The sequence below is a fragment of the Malus domestica genome, chromosome 08, assembly GCF_042453785.1.
Source record: "Malus domestica chromosome 08, GDT2T_hap1".
Taxonomy (NCBI): Eukaryota; Viridiplantae; Streptophyta; class Magnoliopsida; order Rosales; family Rosaceae; genus Malus; species Malus domestica.
Genome location: NC_091668.1, coordinates 27634828 through 27651749, shown reverse-complemented (window position 1 = coordinate 27651749; position 16922 = coordinate 27634828). Strand labels below are relative to the sequence as shown.

General features: G+C 37.4%; 3 protein-coding genes and 1 pseudogene across 5 annotated transcripts; 2 read left to right on the top strand and 2 right to left on the bottom strand.

Annotated features, from left to right (window-relative positions):
* Positions 1-1162: 1162 nt before the first annotated feature.
* LOC103441849 (GDSL esterase/lipase At1g71691-like) lies at positions 1163-3393 on the top strand (annotated as a pseudogene).
* A 454-nt stretch (positions 3394-3847) lies between these two features.
* Positions 3848-6073, bottom strand: LOC103441801 (GDSL esterase/lipase At1g33811). The gene is made up of 5 exons (XM_008380501.4): positions 5758-6073; positions 5517-5641; positions 5145-5393; positions 4652-4910; positions 3848-4333 (listed from the first exon to the last, which is right to left on the bottom strand). The coding sequence occupies exons 1-5, from the start codon at positions 6029-6031 to the stop codon at positions 4107-4109; spliced, it is 1134 nt and encodes a 377-aa protein (XP_008378723.3). The 5' UTR covers positions 6032-6073; the 3' UTR covers positions 3848-4106.
* Positions 6074-7306: 1233 nt separating this feature from the next.
* On the bottom strand, positions 7307-10015 carry LOC103441802 (uncharacterized). Its single transcript, XM_008380502.4, has 3 exons — positions 9581-10015; positions 7959-8073; positions 7307-7535 (listed from the first exon to the last, which is right to left on the bottom strand). Exons 1-3 carry the CDS (start codon positions 9806-9808, stop codon positions 7462-7464), a joined length of 417 nt encoding a protein of 138 aa, XP_008378724.1. The 5' UTR covers positions 9809-10015; the 3' UTR covers positions 7307-7461.
* A 2029-nt stretch (positions 10016-12044) lies between these two features.
* On the top strand, positions 12045-16801 carry LOC103441804 (pentatricopeptide repeat-containing protein At4g28010-like). Of its 3 annotated transcripts, none has more exons than XM_008380505.4 (3): positions 12045-14446; positions 14832-14891; positions 16207-16801. In XM_008380505.4, the coding sequence occupies exon 1, from the start codon at positions 12222-12224 to the stop codon at positions 14421-14423; it is 2202 nt and encodes a 733-aa protein (XP_008378727.3). In that variant the 5' UTR covers positions 12045-12221; the 3' UTR covers positions 14424-14446; positions 14832-14891; positions 16207-16801. The 3 variants fall into 3 exon arrangements, with proteins under 3 accessions (XP_008378727.3, XP_008378729.3, XP_028963130.2); XM_008380507.4 differs by having other exon boundaries at positions 12059-14446; positions 14832-14895; XM_029107297.2 differs by lacking the exon at positions 16207-16801 and adding an exon at positions 16042-16149 and having other exon boundaries at positions 12059-14446.
* Positions 16802-16922: the final 121 nt, after the last annotated feature.

Below are 16922 nucleotides of genomic sequence, written 5' to 3'. Positions count from 1 at the left end.
AACAAAAAGTTTTGCATTTTAAAATAATTGTTATTGGCACTCTAAAAATCTCATTTTGCGTTCCTCGTAAGTTTATTTTTATTTTGGATTGCGAATAACAATTTCATGTCATTTGCATCCTCAGTTTTACGTCTTCAAAGTAAAATATTCTTTAGAACGCAATGAACGTAATTTGCTATACAAAGAGCATTCGTGCTGTCTTGAACTTAAGCAAGAACTTACGTGCACCACAATACATAATTAATCTCTAACCGACCAATTTATAAGACGGAATATCATCGTAATGATGGCAAGCCCAAATCCTTAAGCTTAATTAGTTAAAAAGTTGTTAACATGTTATCAAATATTAATCCGGTGAGTACTTGTGCACCACCTACCACTTAGTCCTACGATCTAGTGGTATTTCTCTTTATTTGTAAATGAGATGTCTTATGTTCGATTCTCACCAAATGTGAATTTGAACCAAATTATTGCTAGTCATTTGTGAGGCTAAACTCACTATCTCACCTATTAAGTGTAGATAATATCCCTTATTAAAAAAAAAAAAATTGTGCACCACCTAATTAGGTTTGGATATTAATTCGTTGCATAGAAATGACTATCAAATTATGAGAAATGTTAATGAAAATTTCTCACAAGTGGGACTCTCTATAACTCTTTGCCGTCTCATAGTTTTGGCGCAATGTTTTATGATGTTAGCACAATAATTAACGTTAAACTGTGAGGTGACAGAGAGTCCATAAAAAATCTCACTTTGAAAGAGTCTCATTAGCTTTTCTCTCAAATTATGTGAGTGAGAGAGAGAGGTAGAAAAATTTCAAGAATTTAGAACAACGTTAGGAAATTAAGTTTGGAAACTTTGAAAGAGTCTCATTAGCTTTTCTCTCAAATTATGTGAGTGAGAGAGAGAGGTAGAAAAATTTCAAGAATTTAGAACAGCGTTAGGAAATTAAGTTTGGAAAATGAGAAGGATGCTTGGGAGAGTAAATTTGTATTTAATTACTGCAGACGTGAACAGGTGAAAACATTTATCACATTCACAGCCACCGCCTTGCCATGCCTATTAAATCATCACTGCATGCTATCTCCTCTTGCAAATTCAACACCACCAGCATCTCTCTCTCTCTCTCTCTGTTCCCGACCTTACCATCTCAACATCAATATTCAGTCATTGATGGCTAGGCACCTTCTATAAGTAGCTTGGTGCCAAGACGTGAACTCATGACTCATCATCACCATCAGCAGCTGACGGTGGTGGTGGGAGGAGATAGTCGTCAGAAACGTTGCCAGCCATGTTTGTATTTGGAGACTTACTGATTGAAAATGGCAATAACAACGACCTTCCGTCATTTGCCAAGGCCAACTATTTCCCTTATGGCATTGATTTCAATGGCGGTCCTACTGGTCGTTTTTCCAATGATTTCACCATGGTTGATGAAATAGGCCTCTCTCTCTCTCTCTCTTAATATTATGTTTTGCTATGATCAGTTCAGCATATTAAGATTGACTTATATTTCAGTCAAAAAGTGTATTTATTTTGTGCTTTTATTTTATTTAAGGTAGAGTGTACTTGATTTGCTTAGAATAGACCAATTGGGTTGGTACAAAACTCTATTTTTTGCATAAGTTTGTTATGTGTAAATATTTACTAATATAGAATAGACCAATTGGGTTGGTCTATGTTCTTAATCTCTGAAATAATTTAGTAATCTACTCGTTAATTACACATAAATTAAAATGATATGAGAGCCAAGCTTATAATTTATGTATATTATGAGAAATAACATGAATCGTCTCATGTATGTGGTCCAATATCCTAATGGATAAGGTGGTGTGTTTGTATATATCCATACGTTCCGAGTTTGAAACTTCTTTACATTCCTCATTAGGGCATAAACCAGGCAGTATCTCCATTATATGATAAACAACTTAAACATTATTGTCGTTTTTCTATCATTTAAAAAAAAAATTAATTTGTTCCTCCTGCAGCTGACCTGCTAGGACTTCCCTTGATTCCTGCTCACTCTGAAGCTTCTGGAGATCAAATGCTTCATGGAGTCAACTATGCATCTGCAGCTGCTGGATTTAGTAGAACCATAAATCTGTTTATTTATCTAACTCAATATTTATTTATTTATCTTAAACTTTGCATGGATTTAGTAGAACCATAAATTTGCATGCAATTGTTTCACAGAAAATCTTAAATTTGTAGCTAAAGGACTTGAATTATTTTGTCACAATTGTTTTCTGCAGGTGGGAAGAATACCTTTTGGTCAACAAATAAGGAACTTTCAGAATACACTTGATCAGATAACAGACAATCTTGGTGCCGATGATGCTGCTCGATCGATTGCCAAGTGCATCTTCTTCGTCGGAATGGGCAGCAATGACTACCTAAATAATTACCTTATGCCCAACTATCCAACCAGGAATCATTACAATGCCCAACAATATGCTGATCAGCTCACTGTAAGAACTTCGCCTCCTAAACTAGAACCTCCATATGGTTGGATGTATGACAAACTTACATTGCGTATTTGTATCGTTATCACTCATATAGCTGGTACAAGTTAGGGGCACTCCGCCTACTGTAAATTGGTTTTGCGTTGGATACTCTTAACTTTATTAACATCACATGCATAACTTCTACTACAATTACCTAAGCATCCTACTAATATATGTGATATGTTACAGAGACTTTACAATCTTGCTGCCCGAAAATTTGTTATTGCTGGATTAGGGAGACTGGGCTGCATTCCAAGTATTTTAGCCCAAAATTCAAGTGGAACCTGCTCGGACGAAGTTAATCGCCTTGTTCTACCTTTTAATGCTAATGTGAAGACAATGATCAACAATCTTAATACCAACTTACCTGGTTCAAAGTTCATTTACATTGACATTGCTCGTATGTTCGAAGACATGCTTCTCGATCCTAGAACATATGGTATTCCTTGCTACTATTTACCCTCAGGTCATTCCTTTTTGAAATTGAAGTTCAATTATATTAGCGATTACAATATTATGTGAAATTTTGTTTGTAGGATTCATTGTTGCAAACCGCGGATGCTGCGGTCTTGGGCGTAACAGAGGCCAAGTTACATGTCTTCCTCTCCAAACACTGTGCCGAAATTGAGACCAATATATCTTCTGGGATGCATTCCACCCGACCGCAGCAGTGAACATCATAATTGCGAGGAAAGCTTTCACCGGGGACCGTAGTACGGAGGTTTATCCCATGAACATACAGCAGCTTGCCACTCTTGACATCGAAAGGAACCGGTAGAAAATGTGGTTGTTCAAGTTTAGCATTTGGCTCTATCTATCTATTTTGTTTCTACTAATTGTTCGAGTGCTACAGAAAAAACTAGTTGTTCGAGTGCTACAGAAAAATGTTACACGTCAAAGAGTTGATGCATGTACTTCTACTACCACTATTGGTTTAAAACTTTAATTTGTTGTATTGGAACTGGCTAGTAGTGGTAGATTATCCTTCTCCTCTCATTTATTATACATTTATCCTCCTTTTTTTGTTTTTCATTTTTTGTTTCACCTCTCTTGCAGAGTTGGTAGATTTCTTACCATGATATTTTGAGATCAATAAAATAGTCAATGGGCCCTACGGTTAGGCTAACAAATATAATTTTGGGTTTTAACAAATGACCTTCTCAAAATTCTCCTCATTGTCAAAAGCACTTAAAGCACTATTTTAAACAAGAAAAATAAAAATTATGAATCCGATTGTTATTGCACTTAGACATTAACAATTGACAACGATGATTTGTAAAGAGTTCCGCACCAACTTTAGCAAGAGGGCTCCACTAATTATTAATTTGATTGAACATGAACGTAGTTAATCTTCTAGACTACATTTATTGAATATATCAAAGTTGTAAAAGATAATTCAGGGAATACTTCCTAGCTTCAGAAGATAATTCAATTATATATTTCCACTAATGGTGATATAACCGCATGAATTGACAACACTTTCACATTATTAAATTAGCAATCAGCTGGAAAGCATCAAAGAAATTGATAATTCATGAAATTAATCAGTGATGAGGTTGTTGCATGGATGAAGTTCCAAAAGCCTTATATTGGCTTGGCTTTCAAAGCATTGCCAGTTGTTGAATATTGATTGGGTAAGCATATGATTGTTGATTGGAACCACTGAATGATGCCTTGCCCAGCAAAATGTTTGCTACCTCTGTTGGATGGAAGGCATCCCAAAACAAGTACTTTGTGCGATCCGTACAAGTTTGCTGAAGAGGTAGACAAGTTATCTGCCCATTGTTCCTTCCTACTCCACAACAACCCTTGTCTATCACTTCAAACCCTGCACCATTGTTTAAAAATTGCAGCAGCGTTAATCTCCACATCGGCAATTTGACAGAATACGTACATTACTGCTTATGAATGAATGGTTTCGCTACTAATACACGAATGGTTTCACTACTAATACACTAATACATGAATGGTTTCGCTACTAACACTATCGGGTTGTGCATGTGATTAAGTTGGGGCAATACTAGTATGTTAGTAGTGGTTAGTTGGCCCGACTTTGAAATCTTGACACATCTTGACACATGCAGCGTAAATTTTTGATATGATGTGAAGCGAAAGAGATGGCCTTATATAGTAGAGAAGATATTACCGTTAGCAGTGGGATTTTGAAACAGATCAAAGGTGCTTTGATAAGCATCGAGGTAGACAAATTTGGCCCCAGGCAATTGACCACCATTGAAGTTGTCAACCAGTTTTTTGAGGCCTGAGTTGAAAATAAGGATAGCCTTGTTGATGTTTTCGTTGCAGCGGCTGCTGTTGCTATTGAACCTTGCTAGTTGATATGGTATGCAACCGATTTGGCCAACAGCAGTTACAATCACCTTCCGAGCTCCCAGTGAATATAATTGCTGTAACCAAAAGAATACATAACAACAATAGTTTATAAGTTTAGTATTAAACTTGTTTTCTACGTAAACGTACCCCATTGAAATTAAGTTTTATCATATCAGTTTGTAGTTAGGGTTTAGGCGTATTAGCTAAATGCTGCTCTCTTTCTTCGTGTCCAAGTTAAAATTTAGGACAATCATGTAGGAAGCTATAGGAACACTGTAGATAGAAAACGGATCCACCAGGTTCATTACCGTGAGTTGGCGCGAGTAGTCCTGAAGGAGTACAGCAGCATACGCTTGCGTGGTGTAATTGGAGCTAGATGTATAGAAGCTGGGCATAAAATAGTTGTTAAGATAGTCATTACTTCCCATCCCAGAATAGAAGATGCATCTGCTAAGATAGGTGTTGAGTGCATTGGCATCTCCTCTAAAGAATCTTCTCATTTCTAGCACTGCATTCCCAAAGTTTGCAACTTGTTGGTTCATGGACATGTGAGCACCCTGCAAAATCTCTCTCTCAGTTTATCATTCATAATTTTGAGTTTGACAATTTGTAAGGTTAGTAAAAAAGTGTTCTTACTTCCCTCAAAAAAAAAAAAAAAAAAAAAAAAATAGTGTTCTTACTAGATTGTCTCCCGTTTCCTCTCGGATACCAGCTGCACCGGATGCAAAATTGGCTCCCCTCAGCAGTGCATCTCCGCGTGTTCTCGAATAGGGCGGAATATAAGTTCGAAATCCAAGAAGCTGAGCTGCAAGTGCAAGTGCCACCGGAATATATAACATACATTAGCTTATATTTTGATGTAAACTAAACGAAGTACGTACGTATTTGTGATATACGAATGAATATATATATGTATATTACCTAGGACATCAACATAGGTTCTACCATTGGTGAAGCGGCCAGTTACACCAAGAGGGAAGTCGATGCCATAAGGTCTATAATTTGCCCTAGAAAGTGTTATTATCCCATTGTTGTTCCCATTGTCAACCAACGAGTCACCAAAAATGAAGAAACCAGGCACTGGGGCTGTCGACTGCGGCTGCGACCAAACTCTGCCACTCAAACCCTGCAGCCACACAACTACTATAACTATTGCAAACAAACCCAAGTCGCAGAATTTTCTAGCCCTGCTCATGTTTTGATATATTAGTTGGAACCCTAACTTCTGAGAGACTAATTATACAATTGGTGCATGCAGTTTTGTATATATATAGAGCCATTTTTTGGGGGGGAGTTTTGACTTTTTGGTTTGGCTATTATGCGATTCATGCAATATACGGTTCGTGGTTGTGAGAGTGAGCAACTTTGAGCTGGAACAAGTAAGGAAGGATCAACTTTTAGTTGGGGTCATGTGTATGCTTCTATTTTTAACTCTGCATCAGCGGTGATGGTCATGATCACTAGTATCTCGTGACCAATCGGTTGCTTGCTAACAATCCATCGTGGCAACTTCATCTTGTTCGATTTTTATTCTTGAATTCGACCTATAACCATAAAGAGTGATGTTATTTAGACGCACAAACAATATTGACAATATACAAGACTGTTGATTATTCTTTCGAACTATTTTTACACGACAAACAAATACTTTTCTGCCGTTGGATTTTAGAGAATTTCATATGAATTTTTGTTAAGTGGTGTATTAATGTAATTGTTCTGGATGATGAAGAACTTTTTGAAGCACAAGTTGACGGTGTGGAACAAGATGAGAATTCCAAATATATCAGTGCCTAAATTCATGGACGTGGTGAGATAGAAAGATAAGTTTGTCCTTAAAAATGTTTAATCTCCATGAAAATAGTTCGGATGGGTGGGGATGAGGTACTTCGGTGGTATTTTGTAGTTTATTTTCGACTGTTAAAAAACTACTCACTACCAAAATAAAAGATGATTGAATCTCTACCTAACATAGTAATTAATTTCCTTAATGTTGAATGTTTGTAATGATAATCAAATGGTTAAACCAATTATATGTTATGTTAATATAACTTATTATGATGATCTTTAAATAAGAATATAGACAATTTGGATCATTGAACGATGTTACAAGGTCGCCCCAATCATCTTTAACAAACGACAGATTCTCCAATGTGATATCAAGTTGTATATATGAAGCAACACTTGTACTTCAAATGGAACCCAACGAAAGGATATTGCATGAGTAGTGTGACTCCTTATATATACAAAAGGATATTGTGCATCAACAACTAAAATGCCTTGTCGCTGTACTAGCTCATAATCTACCGCTCTTTTGGGAACAATGTCGGGCCTTTTTTTTTTGCTTGAAATTTACTTGTAAAAAGCACATGATCAATTGGAGACATAAGATGAGTGGCTAGGTTGGCCAACGGGTCGTATTTGTTGTGTTTATGTCAAACCTGTTATTCTAACAACTATCCTGGCACCCAAATTATCTTACAGGGCTTTAAGAATTCAAACCCCAACCTGACTCGTTAAAATTGTGAGATCAAATTTCTCAATATTAGGACACAACTTTCAGAACTAAACAGATTCAAAACTAGATTACAAAATGTTATAGCTCAACTCTAGATTCCTCGACATGCATCAACGAACTTTACGAACTTTTTCTTCCTGTCCTAGCCCAAGTGACTTTTGCGCATTTGCAATACCTTCAGGATCTGCAATCAAAGAAACCAAATGAACTGGATGTTACAATGCCAAAGTTTTATCGTATGCCCAAGTTTTCAATTAACCGGCTTCCGAGTGAGGAATCAGGCGTAATGTATATGCATATCCACAAAAAGTTTTGACTCATAATTTGGTTCAGAAGTATTGTTCGCCAATCATGAGCACGAAAGTTTACCCTCCCGTATTATAATGAAACTGAACCACAGTGAAAGAAAACTACTCTCACTTAGTTTAATAAGATATAAACAGTTTAATTCTACATATCACCCTTTTAGTACTAGTAGTATATAAACATAGCAACAGCATTGCCACCTCATTGCCACTTCTGAACCAAATTATGAGTCGAACTTTTTGTTATCTATGCTTAATGCTTCATCAACTTGGGATCCACACGGTGAAGCAGATATACGTACCAAAGAACTGTGTGAAGATACGAGTGAAGAAGTTCAAGTTGCGCGAGACATTGTATGCCATGGCAGGCGGAAGAGGTTTCACGACAGTGTCAATGCTAAACACCCGTTGAAGGAACTGCAAACCGAGTTTGTCATGCAAACTTGTCAAAGAACAGATTCATATTGCAAACTAATAAGATATAAAGAAAAATAAGAAGGAACCATGGAAATTATGTCTAAGAGATCAAACATAGAGAACCAAGAAAATATTGATGTAAAGGCAGATAATCTAAAACACATAACTGAGCAGCTGCTAGATAGTCAATTTAATACAGAATCCACAGTTTCTTAGACTGTATTTTAAATTACTGAAATAGACGCGAAACACTGACAAAGTCATTTTTGGGCCTAATGTGGGGGAAGGAGAATTTGAACTGGGGACCTCTTCTACCAAAGTGGAGAGAAAAGCTGCTAGACTAATAGCAAGTTTGTTCCAATGAGTCCAAGTTTTTTACCATCCTACTCATATTCTATTGCCATGGCTCGCTTCCAGATTTATCTAGACCTTGTGCTCCTTCACTAATTGCAACTAAATAGGAACAAAAAAACAACGTTTCTGAAACACTACCAGAAGGGTTTACTGAAATCTGGTTTCGGCATTCATGTTTCGGTTAATAGTCCCTACCATCCACTCTTAAGCATGTGGTGCAGGCTTGCAGCATGAGAGCCAACAAATTCAAACATAATAGGACTCATTTCATGTGAATATATGTAAATAAAGTTCCTCAAACTGCCGATATTATTTTTTTGGGCTAAAACGTCCTGGTAGTACTATTATTATTATATATCTATAATGACAGAATGTCTTAATGAGCTATGAGCTAAGTCTTTAATCTAGGAAAGATACGCAATCCTGCCCACTTCAAGATTTGCAACACGAGACTCGATTCTTCTAATACACCTCCTGCATACCTGAAGCATTTGAAGCTTACAACTTCAAAATTTATCAATAACATTACGACTCTAATACGCACAAATCCTCATGCATTAGGTACAGAAAGATCGTAACACAACGGCTGGTTATAGAATAACCCAAGACCTGAATTGTAAACTACTGACAACCAAATTTATGTACAAACAAAGCGGCAGGCGCGGACCTGGGCGTAGCCACTACAGTAGCGAATCCCCCTCCCGTAGTTTAAATTAGACCAATTTAGGATATCACTCGATAAAAAGGCAACCCCAAACCAACGAGGCTCCCTATTTTGCGAGAGTGGGGGGAACGTCTATCGGACAAAGCCTTACTCTTGCTTTGTAAAGAGGGTGTTTACACGACTCTAACCCGTGTGTTTTGGTCACAAAGAAGCAACATTTCCATTGCGCCACCGCTCCCCTCAATATCTCTCGAATAAAAATAAAAATAAAAATAGGCAGCACACAATAATCACGCACAACCCAGAAAAGTAGAAAACTAAAAGGTTTCAGAAATAACTACAAAATTGAAAATTTCAGATTACCGAAACAAATTTCAAATAATACATTTTTCTGTCCCTAATTCAAAGCAAAGAAATAAAAAAAACCAACCAAATTAACAGACAGTTTGAGTATTGATGAAATTGGGAATTGGGTAAACTTGAACGGACCTGAAAGTTGCGCTCGAAGCTGTATCGGAGCTCAGGGTCAATCTCAGTAAGAGAATCTTGATCGTCTTGGTCTTGAGAGCGCTTGTTTTTCTTGCGAGGGACGTGCATGGTTGGAGTCGACCCTGGCTGGCTCGTCACTTTCAGCTTCCCTTCTGGGAATTCAGCTTCCGCCTCTTCTTCCACCCTCCACGGAGCTGATGACATCAATTGCTTCTTCGTCTTAGACATGGTCGGCACTCTCTCTGTACTGCCTTGGCGGAGAGCCTGAGGGGAAGGAGAAGACTTTGATTAATGGAAGAGGAGAGGGAGCGTGTGTTTTGGATAGGGGTCGCGTTTGTATGTGGGTGGAGTTGCGCTCTGTTCGACCACTAAGAATACCTTGTACTCGTCTTAGCGGCGGCTAATGGTGGTTCCTTTTTTATTTAGGAAACTAACGAAGAGTGATTGAAAACTTTGAGTTTTAATGGTAAGGATAAAATAAAAGGTAAAATGAATAGTACCAGGTTTGATTTTTTAGTGTAAAATGTGGTTTTTCGTTAGAGTGAACAGTACCGTGGACTTTTCGTTAAAACTCCCTTTTTATTTTTATGTCAAAATTTGGGGGCAAGGACTCCCATCTACAAGGTCATCTCCAACCAAAAAGTTCAGATGGTAAAAAATAGTTCGAAAATTGTTTCCAACTGGTCAAAGGGCTCGTGAGCCCCACTGCACAAAAAATAACCAAAGGGCCAACCCAAACCAGCCAGCGCCGGGCCAAGCCACATGCTAAAGTCATATTAATTAATTTTTTTTTTTCGGGGCCAAAATTTTCTAAAAATTATTTAATTATGGGTTTAGATTTTTTGGTCCGAGAAAGGTGATTTGGTCAAGTTGGGGTGTTCATTTTTATATGTATGTTTCCTACGTCATTCATCTCCCACGGTCGATGTGGGATAATTATAATGGGTGTAGTTGTAGCTGTAGTTCTTTTCATAAGCATGATCCTTTCACAATTTATTTTAAATATTTAATTTGTTATAGTTTTTAAATTTAAATAATAAATTATATTTGGCCCTATGGCCCTCGGTTGGAGATGGTAAGAAATATGGCTCTGCACTGTTCATTAAAATATTAATTTCTTGGAGGGCCAGAGGGTTAAAACGAGTCCTCTAACCAGTCTTCGGTTGGAGATGGCCTAAATGCTTTTAAAATAACTAAATGTGTTCTTTTGGTGAGTTTTTTTTTTAAATTAATCTTTAGTAAAAACACAAGTGAATTATAAAGAAGTACTTAAATTGTTTCCTAAAAGAAGCACTAGAAGCTTTTGAAACCCAAAACTATTTTCTAAAAGCGTCAAGTGTTTTCAAAACCAAAATTATTTTCTCTAAAAGTGTTTTCAATCATTTTAAAAACACTTATAAACAAGGTTAAGTTCACACTGGTGTAGTTTTCGTTTGATATATAATATAATCGGGTGGCTTACATTGTACATAAAACTTTTAAAGCTTTAAGGAGTTTAAAAGTGTCTAAATAAGATCATCTTCAAGAGATTCTTTAAATCTATTGGAACGCTAGTTTAAAGAGCCAAACTCATAAAAGTCATCTTCAAGTGAGTGTCTAACTTTAACTTTTAGCATAACTTAACAAAATGACTCTTCAAATTTAGTTTAAATTTATGCTATATAACAGTTCTGTTAAAGAAAAATAATATATAATGGTAGTGACGTGTGCTTTAATTAGGCATATTGTGTGAGAGAAGTGAGTGAGTAAAACCTAAACACAAACACCAAATAGCCATGGCAAGATCCAACAACTCAAGTGGTTCTACAAGTCTCCAAACTCCTATCTTTGGTCGAGAAAATTTCCATTTTTGGGTAGGGAAGAAGATGAAAAACATCTTCATATCCTTTTTGTCTATGGAGCTATGCACAATGAGGCTTTGAAGTTGGTGTGAAATTATCTAGGAAGACTCAATGAAATTGTTAATCAAATGAAATCGCTCCTCTTTGTTTGCAAACACTGAATTTTTTTTTAAGTACATCAATATTTTACATTAAGGAGAGAGAGAGTTCGGCTAAACCACATAATGGACAATCTAATTTGGTATCGAATTCGCCATCCATAAGATTTGAACTTCAAATATCTTACTTTCAAGCGGACGCTGAAACTTAAATGAAAAAGAAACATGCCACTTCTTTTTCTCTCTAAAATTCTTAAATTTATACAAAGTATAGTTTTACAAAAACACCCCCACTTTTGACAATTGATTTTTATTTTTGGAGTTACAGGAAAATTTAACCATATGGATAGATAGATAGATAACAGGAAAGGTTAAGATAGAGAAAATCACACCAATAAAAGGTTTTAATCCTAATTCTGCAGCTGCTCCTATGCGTCAAAAGCCCAGCCCAAAGAAGGCCCAATCGTTCTGTATGAAAGCCCACCCAAAAACTCACAAGCCCTGCTCCACTCAACAACAAAAATCAGAGACAAAAAATGTCCAACTTTTCAACGTTTCTCTCTCTCACAAGAGCTCGGCATGCTTGCCTTAACTCCATCAACAACAACATTTTTGGTGTGCAGCGGCGGCGGAGGCAGAGGCGGAGGCGGAGGCGGAGGTTAAGGTACCATCGTCACCAATCCTCAGAGTTACGTATTCAAAATGATGATAAAGCAACTTCTTAAACTGCACCCTAGCTGTAACTTCCCCTCCCATGGCTTCTGCGTTTACTCAAAGCACTTCTCTTCACTCCCATCTATCACTTCTACCTCTGATATCGAAACCCAATTGAGGTTTCTCTGTGACAAGTCCGACCCTCAGGTTTCGGAGGCGGTTTCGGGTTTCCTCCGCGCCGTCGATACGAACCGCTTGCCTTCTGGGGCAGCCTGTAATTTGCTCGTGCACACTCTCACAAAGTTGAAAAATTATGAATTGGCGTTTTCGGTTTATAGTAAGATGACCAATGTTGGTCTTCGTCCGAGTTTTATATCATTGAGTTGTTTAGTAGCTTGTTTTGTTAACTCCCATCACCCCGAATTCGCACCCGGGGTGTTGGGATTGTTGTTAAGGCGTGGATTTCAGTTAAATGCGTTTGTTCTGAATCTTACATTGAAGGGTTTGTGCGCTAACGATGAGGTTGACAAGGCGATTGAGTTGTTTCGTGTAACGGGAAGAAATTATGTAACCCCGGATATTGTTAGTTACAACATTCTTATAAACGGACTTTGCAGGGTGAAAAAATTGAAAGAAGCAACTGAGTTGTTGGTTGATATGGAGTTGTTTGGTTCTGAGCCGAATGTGACGACATACAGCACTTTGATCAACGGATTCTGCAAGGATGGTCGAGTGGATGAGGCGATGGGGTTGTTGGAGGAATTGAGGCAGAAGGGTTTGGAAGCGGATGTTGTAGTGTACAGTACCATTATAAGTGCTTTTTGTGATAAAGGGCGTTTCAATAGAGCCAAAGAAATTTTTGATGAGATGTTAAAGAAGGGTATTCCTCCGAATGTGGTTACATATAGTTGTTTCATAAATAATCTCTCCAAGATAGGGAAATGGAAAGAAGCCACCGCGATGTTAAATGATATGATAGAGTGTGGAGTTCTCCCTGATGTTATTACTTATACAGGCTTACTTGACGGGCTTTTCAAAAGTGGAAGGGCTACAAAAGCCATGGAGCTATTCAGTCTAATACTATCGAGGGGTGAAGAGCCTAACACTGTAACATACAATGTTATGATTGATGGACTGTGCAAGCAAGGCTTGGTGGATGAGGCTTTTAAGATTTTTGAAATGATGAAGGGTAAGGGTAAACAGCCTGATGTAATTACATACAACGTGTTACTGATGGGGCTTTCTTGTCGCGGGAAGGTAGATGAGGCAATGGAACTTTTCAGTATGATATCAAAAGATGAGAACTTTCTTGAGCCAGATGTTATCACATATAACATGCTAATTATTGGACTCTGCAAGGAAGGCAACCTTGATAAAGCTATGGATATTTATAATACTATGGTTGAAAGGGGCATTGCAGGTAACTTAGTTACTTATAATGCTTTGATAGGTGCATGTCTAGAGGAAGGATTTGTGGGCGAGGCCATCAAATTCTGGAGACGTGCACTTGACTTGAGATTGGTTCCGAATGAAATTACTTACGGTGTCTTGATCAGTGGATTTTGTAAGACTCATATGCTTAGGTTTGCAAAAGGACTCTTTAGTCAAATGAGAGCTTCTGGGGTTAGTCCTACTTTGATTGACTACAACATTTTGATGCTATCCTTGTGCAAGGAGAGTAGTGTGGAGCAAGCTAGGATGCTATTTGATGAGATGAGGCGTACAAATTGTGTGCCAAATCTGGTCTCGTTTAATACAATAATTGATGGAACTCTAAAAGCAGGAGATGTTGAATCTGCTAAAGGCTTGCTGCAGGACATGTGTAAAATGGATTTAACTCCTGATGCGTTTACCTTTTCCATTGTAGTAAGCCGGTTCTCGAAACTTGGGCTTTTGGATGAGGCTAAAATGGTTCTCAAGAAGATGATTGATTGTGGTGTTGAACCTGATGCCTTTGTTTTCGATTCTTTACTAAAGGGCTATTGTTTAAAGGGTGAAACAGAAGAAATCGTTAATTTGCTTCATCAGATGGCAGACAAGGGTGTTGTTCTCGACTCAGAAATAACTTCTACCATCTTGGAATGCCTTTGTGAAATCTCAGACGATGTTGATGTGATGAAGATTCTCCCAACTTTTTCCCAAGAAACATCAAAAGGAGCAAGCATTACCTGCAATGAGCTATTGGTGAAACTTAGTAACTCTCATCCAGAGCTTAAATTGTCCCACGAGAGACCTCCAGTGCCCGGATAAACCTGCTGCTTGTTCTACCTTATGTAAGTCTTGTAGTCTTTGGTTGTCCAGTTCTGTAGAATGAACTGTTTATGCCACAAAGGATTCAGTGCCTACGGATATCATGTTTTTATTACATTCTAGATTTTCCTCCTCCTGTCTTGTCCGTAAATGCTATATAAAGTAACATATGCGTGTTTATTCATTTATGCATTGTTGGTTTAGTTTTTTTATTTTTAAAGGATACGGTCTAGTAGATTTAGGGGTACGGGTAGGGTTAGAAGGAGGAAAAAGAATGTCGGGGTTTTGGCAATAGGGCAGCATGCATCTTTGCAAATTCTAAATGTTGTTCTGGAGAGAGAAAAATCTCAAATTAGGTGATGTATAATGAACCTTGGTTGATGATTTCTTTTGATTATGTATGTGCAGGATTAGTTAGCTGGGAAACTAGAATCGGGAAATCCTGAGCAGATCTGCCACATCTTACAAGTAGGTATTCAAAAAGATTTCATTTGATTCTTGGAACTGAAATATACATCAGGAATTGTTATTTTACCTTTATCATAGTTAAACAACATAAATACAGTAAAGCTAATTAATTAATGATGTAAACAGAATCTGATGGATAAGAAACCCAACTTATAGGGTGTGAGTTAAACCTTATTAGCTAGGTGAGAATCACTCCAATCCCCGTTAGGGCCTAGATTTCTAAAGGGAAATCAAACTTGCCTTTCGTCGATTTTAGAAACTGATAATACTTCAAATAAAATACATCCAGCCTAACTAGACCTACAGGACTAGACTTTTTATAATAGTAACGACTACCGATTTAAATTTGGTATTTCAAATTTCTGGTGTGCTGGAGTTGGAATTTGATTTTAAAGCTATAAAACACACATTTCAATCATTTTACCTCTCCCATTGGAGATGCTCTGATTACTTTGGTTGTTGGTGCCACTTGATTGCACTTTTTTGGTTGTTGCTGCCATTTGGAAAAAAGGAATGTCTGCACGATCATGGTCAGTTGTGCGTCTTCCTGATTGTTTGCACGATGTGGAGCATATATACTTTTGAAAAAAAAAAAAAAAACGTTTTCTTTAATTTGTTGTGTCAGTTGAAGAACATTTTGTTTCATCGCTTTTCCCAGGTTTTCTACTTAGTCAAACTTTATGCCAATTTCTTGACAAAAGAAAAGGAGAGAAATTATGTGAATTTCAAATTGATGCTGCTTGCGAATCAGTTTGAGGGACAATCCAATTGGAAATTAGGTAGCTATTCTTCTGTTTGTCCAAATCCCTTTGTGAAACCATACGGTACAATTCTTGAGGATTTGTCCCGTGTGGTGTATTATCAACCAAAGAGAAAATGGCATTTCTCTTATTGTAAACCCAGATTTAGTTATAATTCAAATAGTTTGGGATGCGATAAAATGCCTTGATAGCCATCATATTTCACTAAGTGCCATGCTGAAGTATACGTAACGTAAGTCTTGCTTGCATTTTGCAAGTCTCTTATACTTTTTCTTTTGATGCTTATGATACTCGATGCTCATTAGCAAGAACAAAAGCCACATATTGTCACCAACATTTCATCATTGTTTCTTATCTACCCCTGACTGGTACTCCTCTTTATAATTCAGTTGGAATTCAAGCTTTGGTGTGGTATGAAATTAAATCATGTGAAGAAATTGACTACAATGGCTTCAAGAATTCACTATTCTGTGTGCTAAGAGTTTTCTGTCCATAGCGTTCCATTTTCTTGTAATCATTTTCATATAATTCCCCTCCCTTTCCTATGACTGCAGTTTTAACCGTGTAGCATGGAATTCATTGGTCAAACTGAAGCTACAAGGTGTGCTGAGATTCCGATAACGGTGTTATCTGGGACTCAAACCCATCGCTGGAAATCTCGATGGAGTCATCTTCCTTGTCCCTTCACGTTACAGATGTTGTGAAATTTGTTTGAGGAAGCTCATGCAGGTTGCGCAATCCAGAATTTTGTTACGAAGTAAATACCAAGCATACAGAGCGCCGGAACTCTTTGTGGTTATATGTTTTGGCGTATAAAATCCTGACTTCTATGATCAAGTTAGATTTGGGCTCGATCTTCGGCCTTGGTCACTGTAGAATTGCTGGATTGGAAAACTGCACCGAGTTGTTTGTTGTTACGATTTTTGTTTTCATTTATTTTAGGTGTGATTAGGCATATTAGAAAGTTTTATTTTTGGACTCCTCAATACTGAGGCCATAGAATTGCTGAGTTAAAGAGGTTGCTTCTTGATACGTTCCTCGCCAGAAATTAAGGGATTTCCTAACACATTTGAGCGAATTAAGAAATATGTAGCGGAAATATGAAATTTCGCACACAGAATTCCTCAAACTCTTCTCTCTTCGACGTTATTTCCCTCCCTCTCTCTAGTCTCCCAGATATTACTTTTACACCACCCTTTTTTGGTTGGAACCTTTTGTTTTTTATTTATCCTTATTTAATGACACCCCTTTTTAAATGATATATTTACCT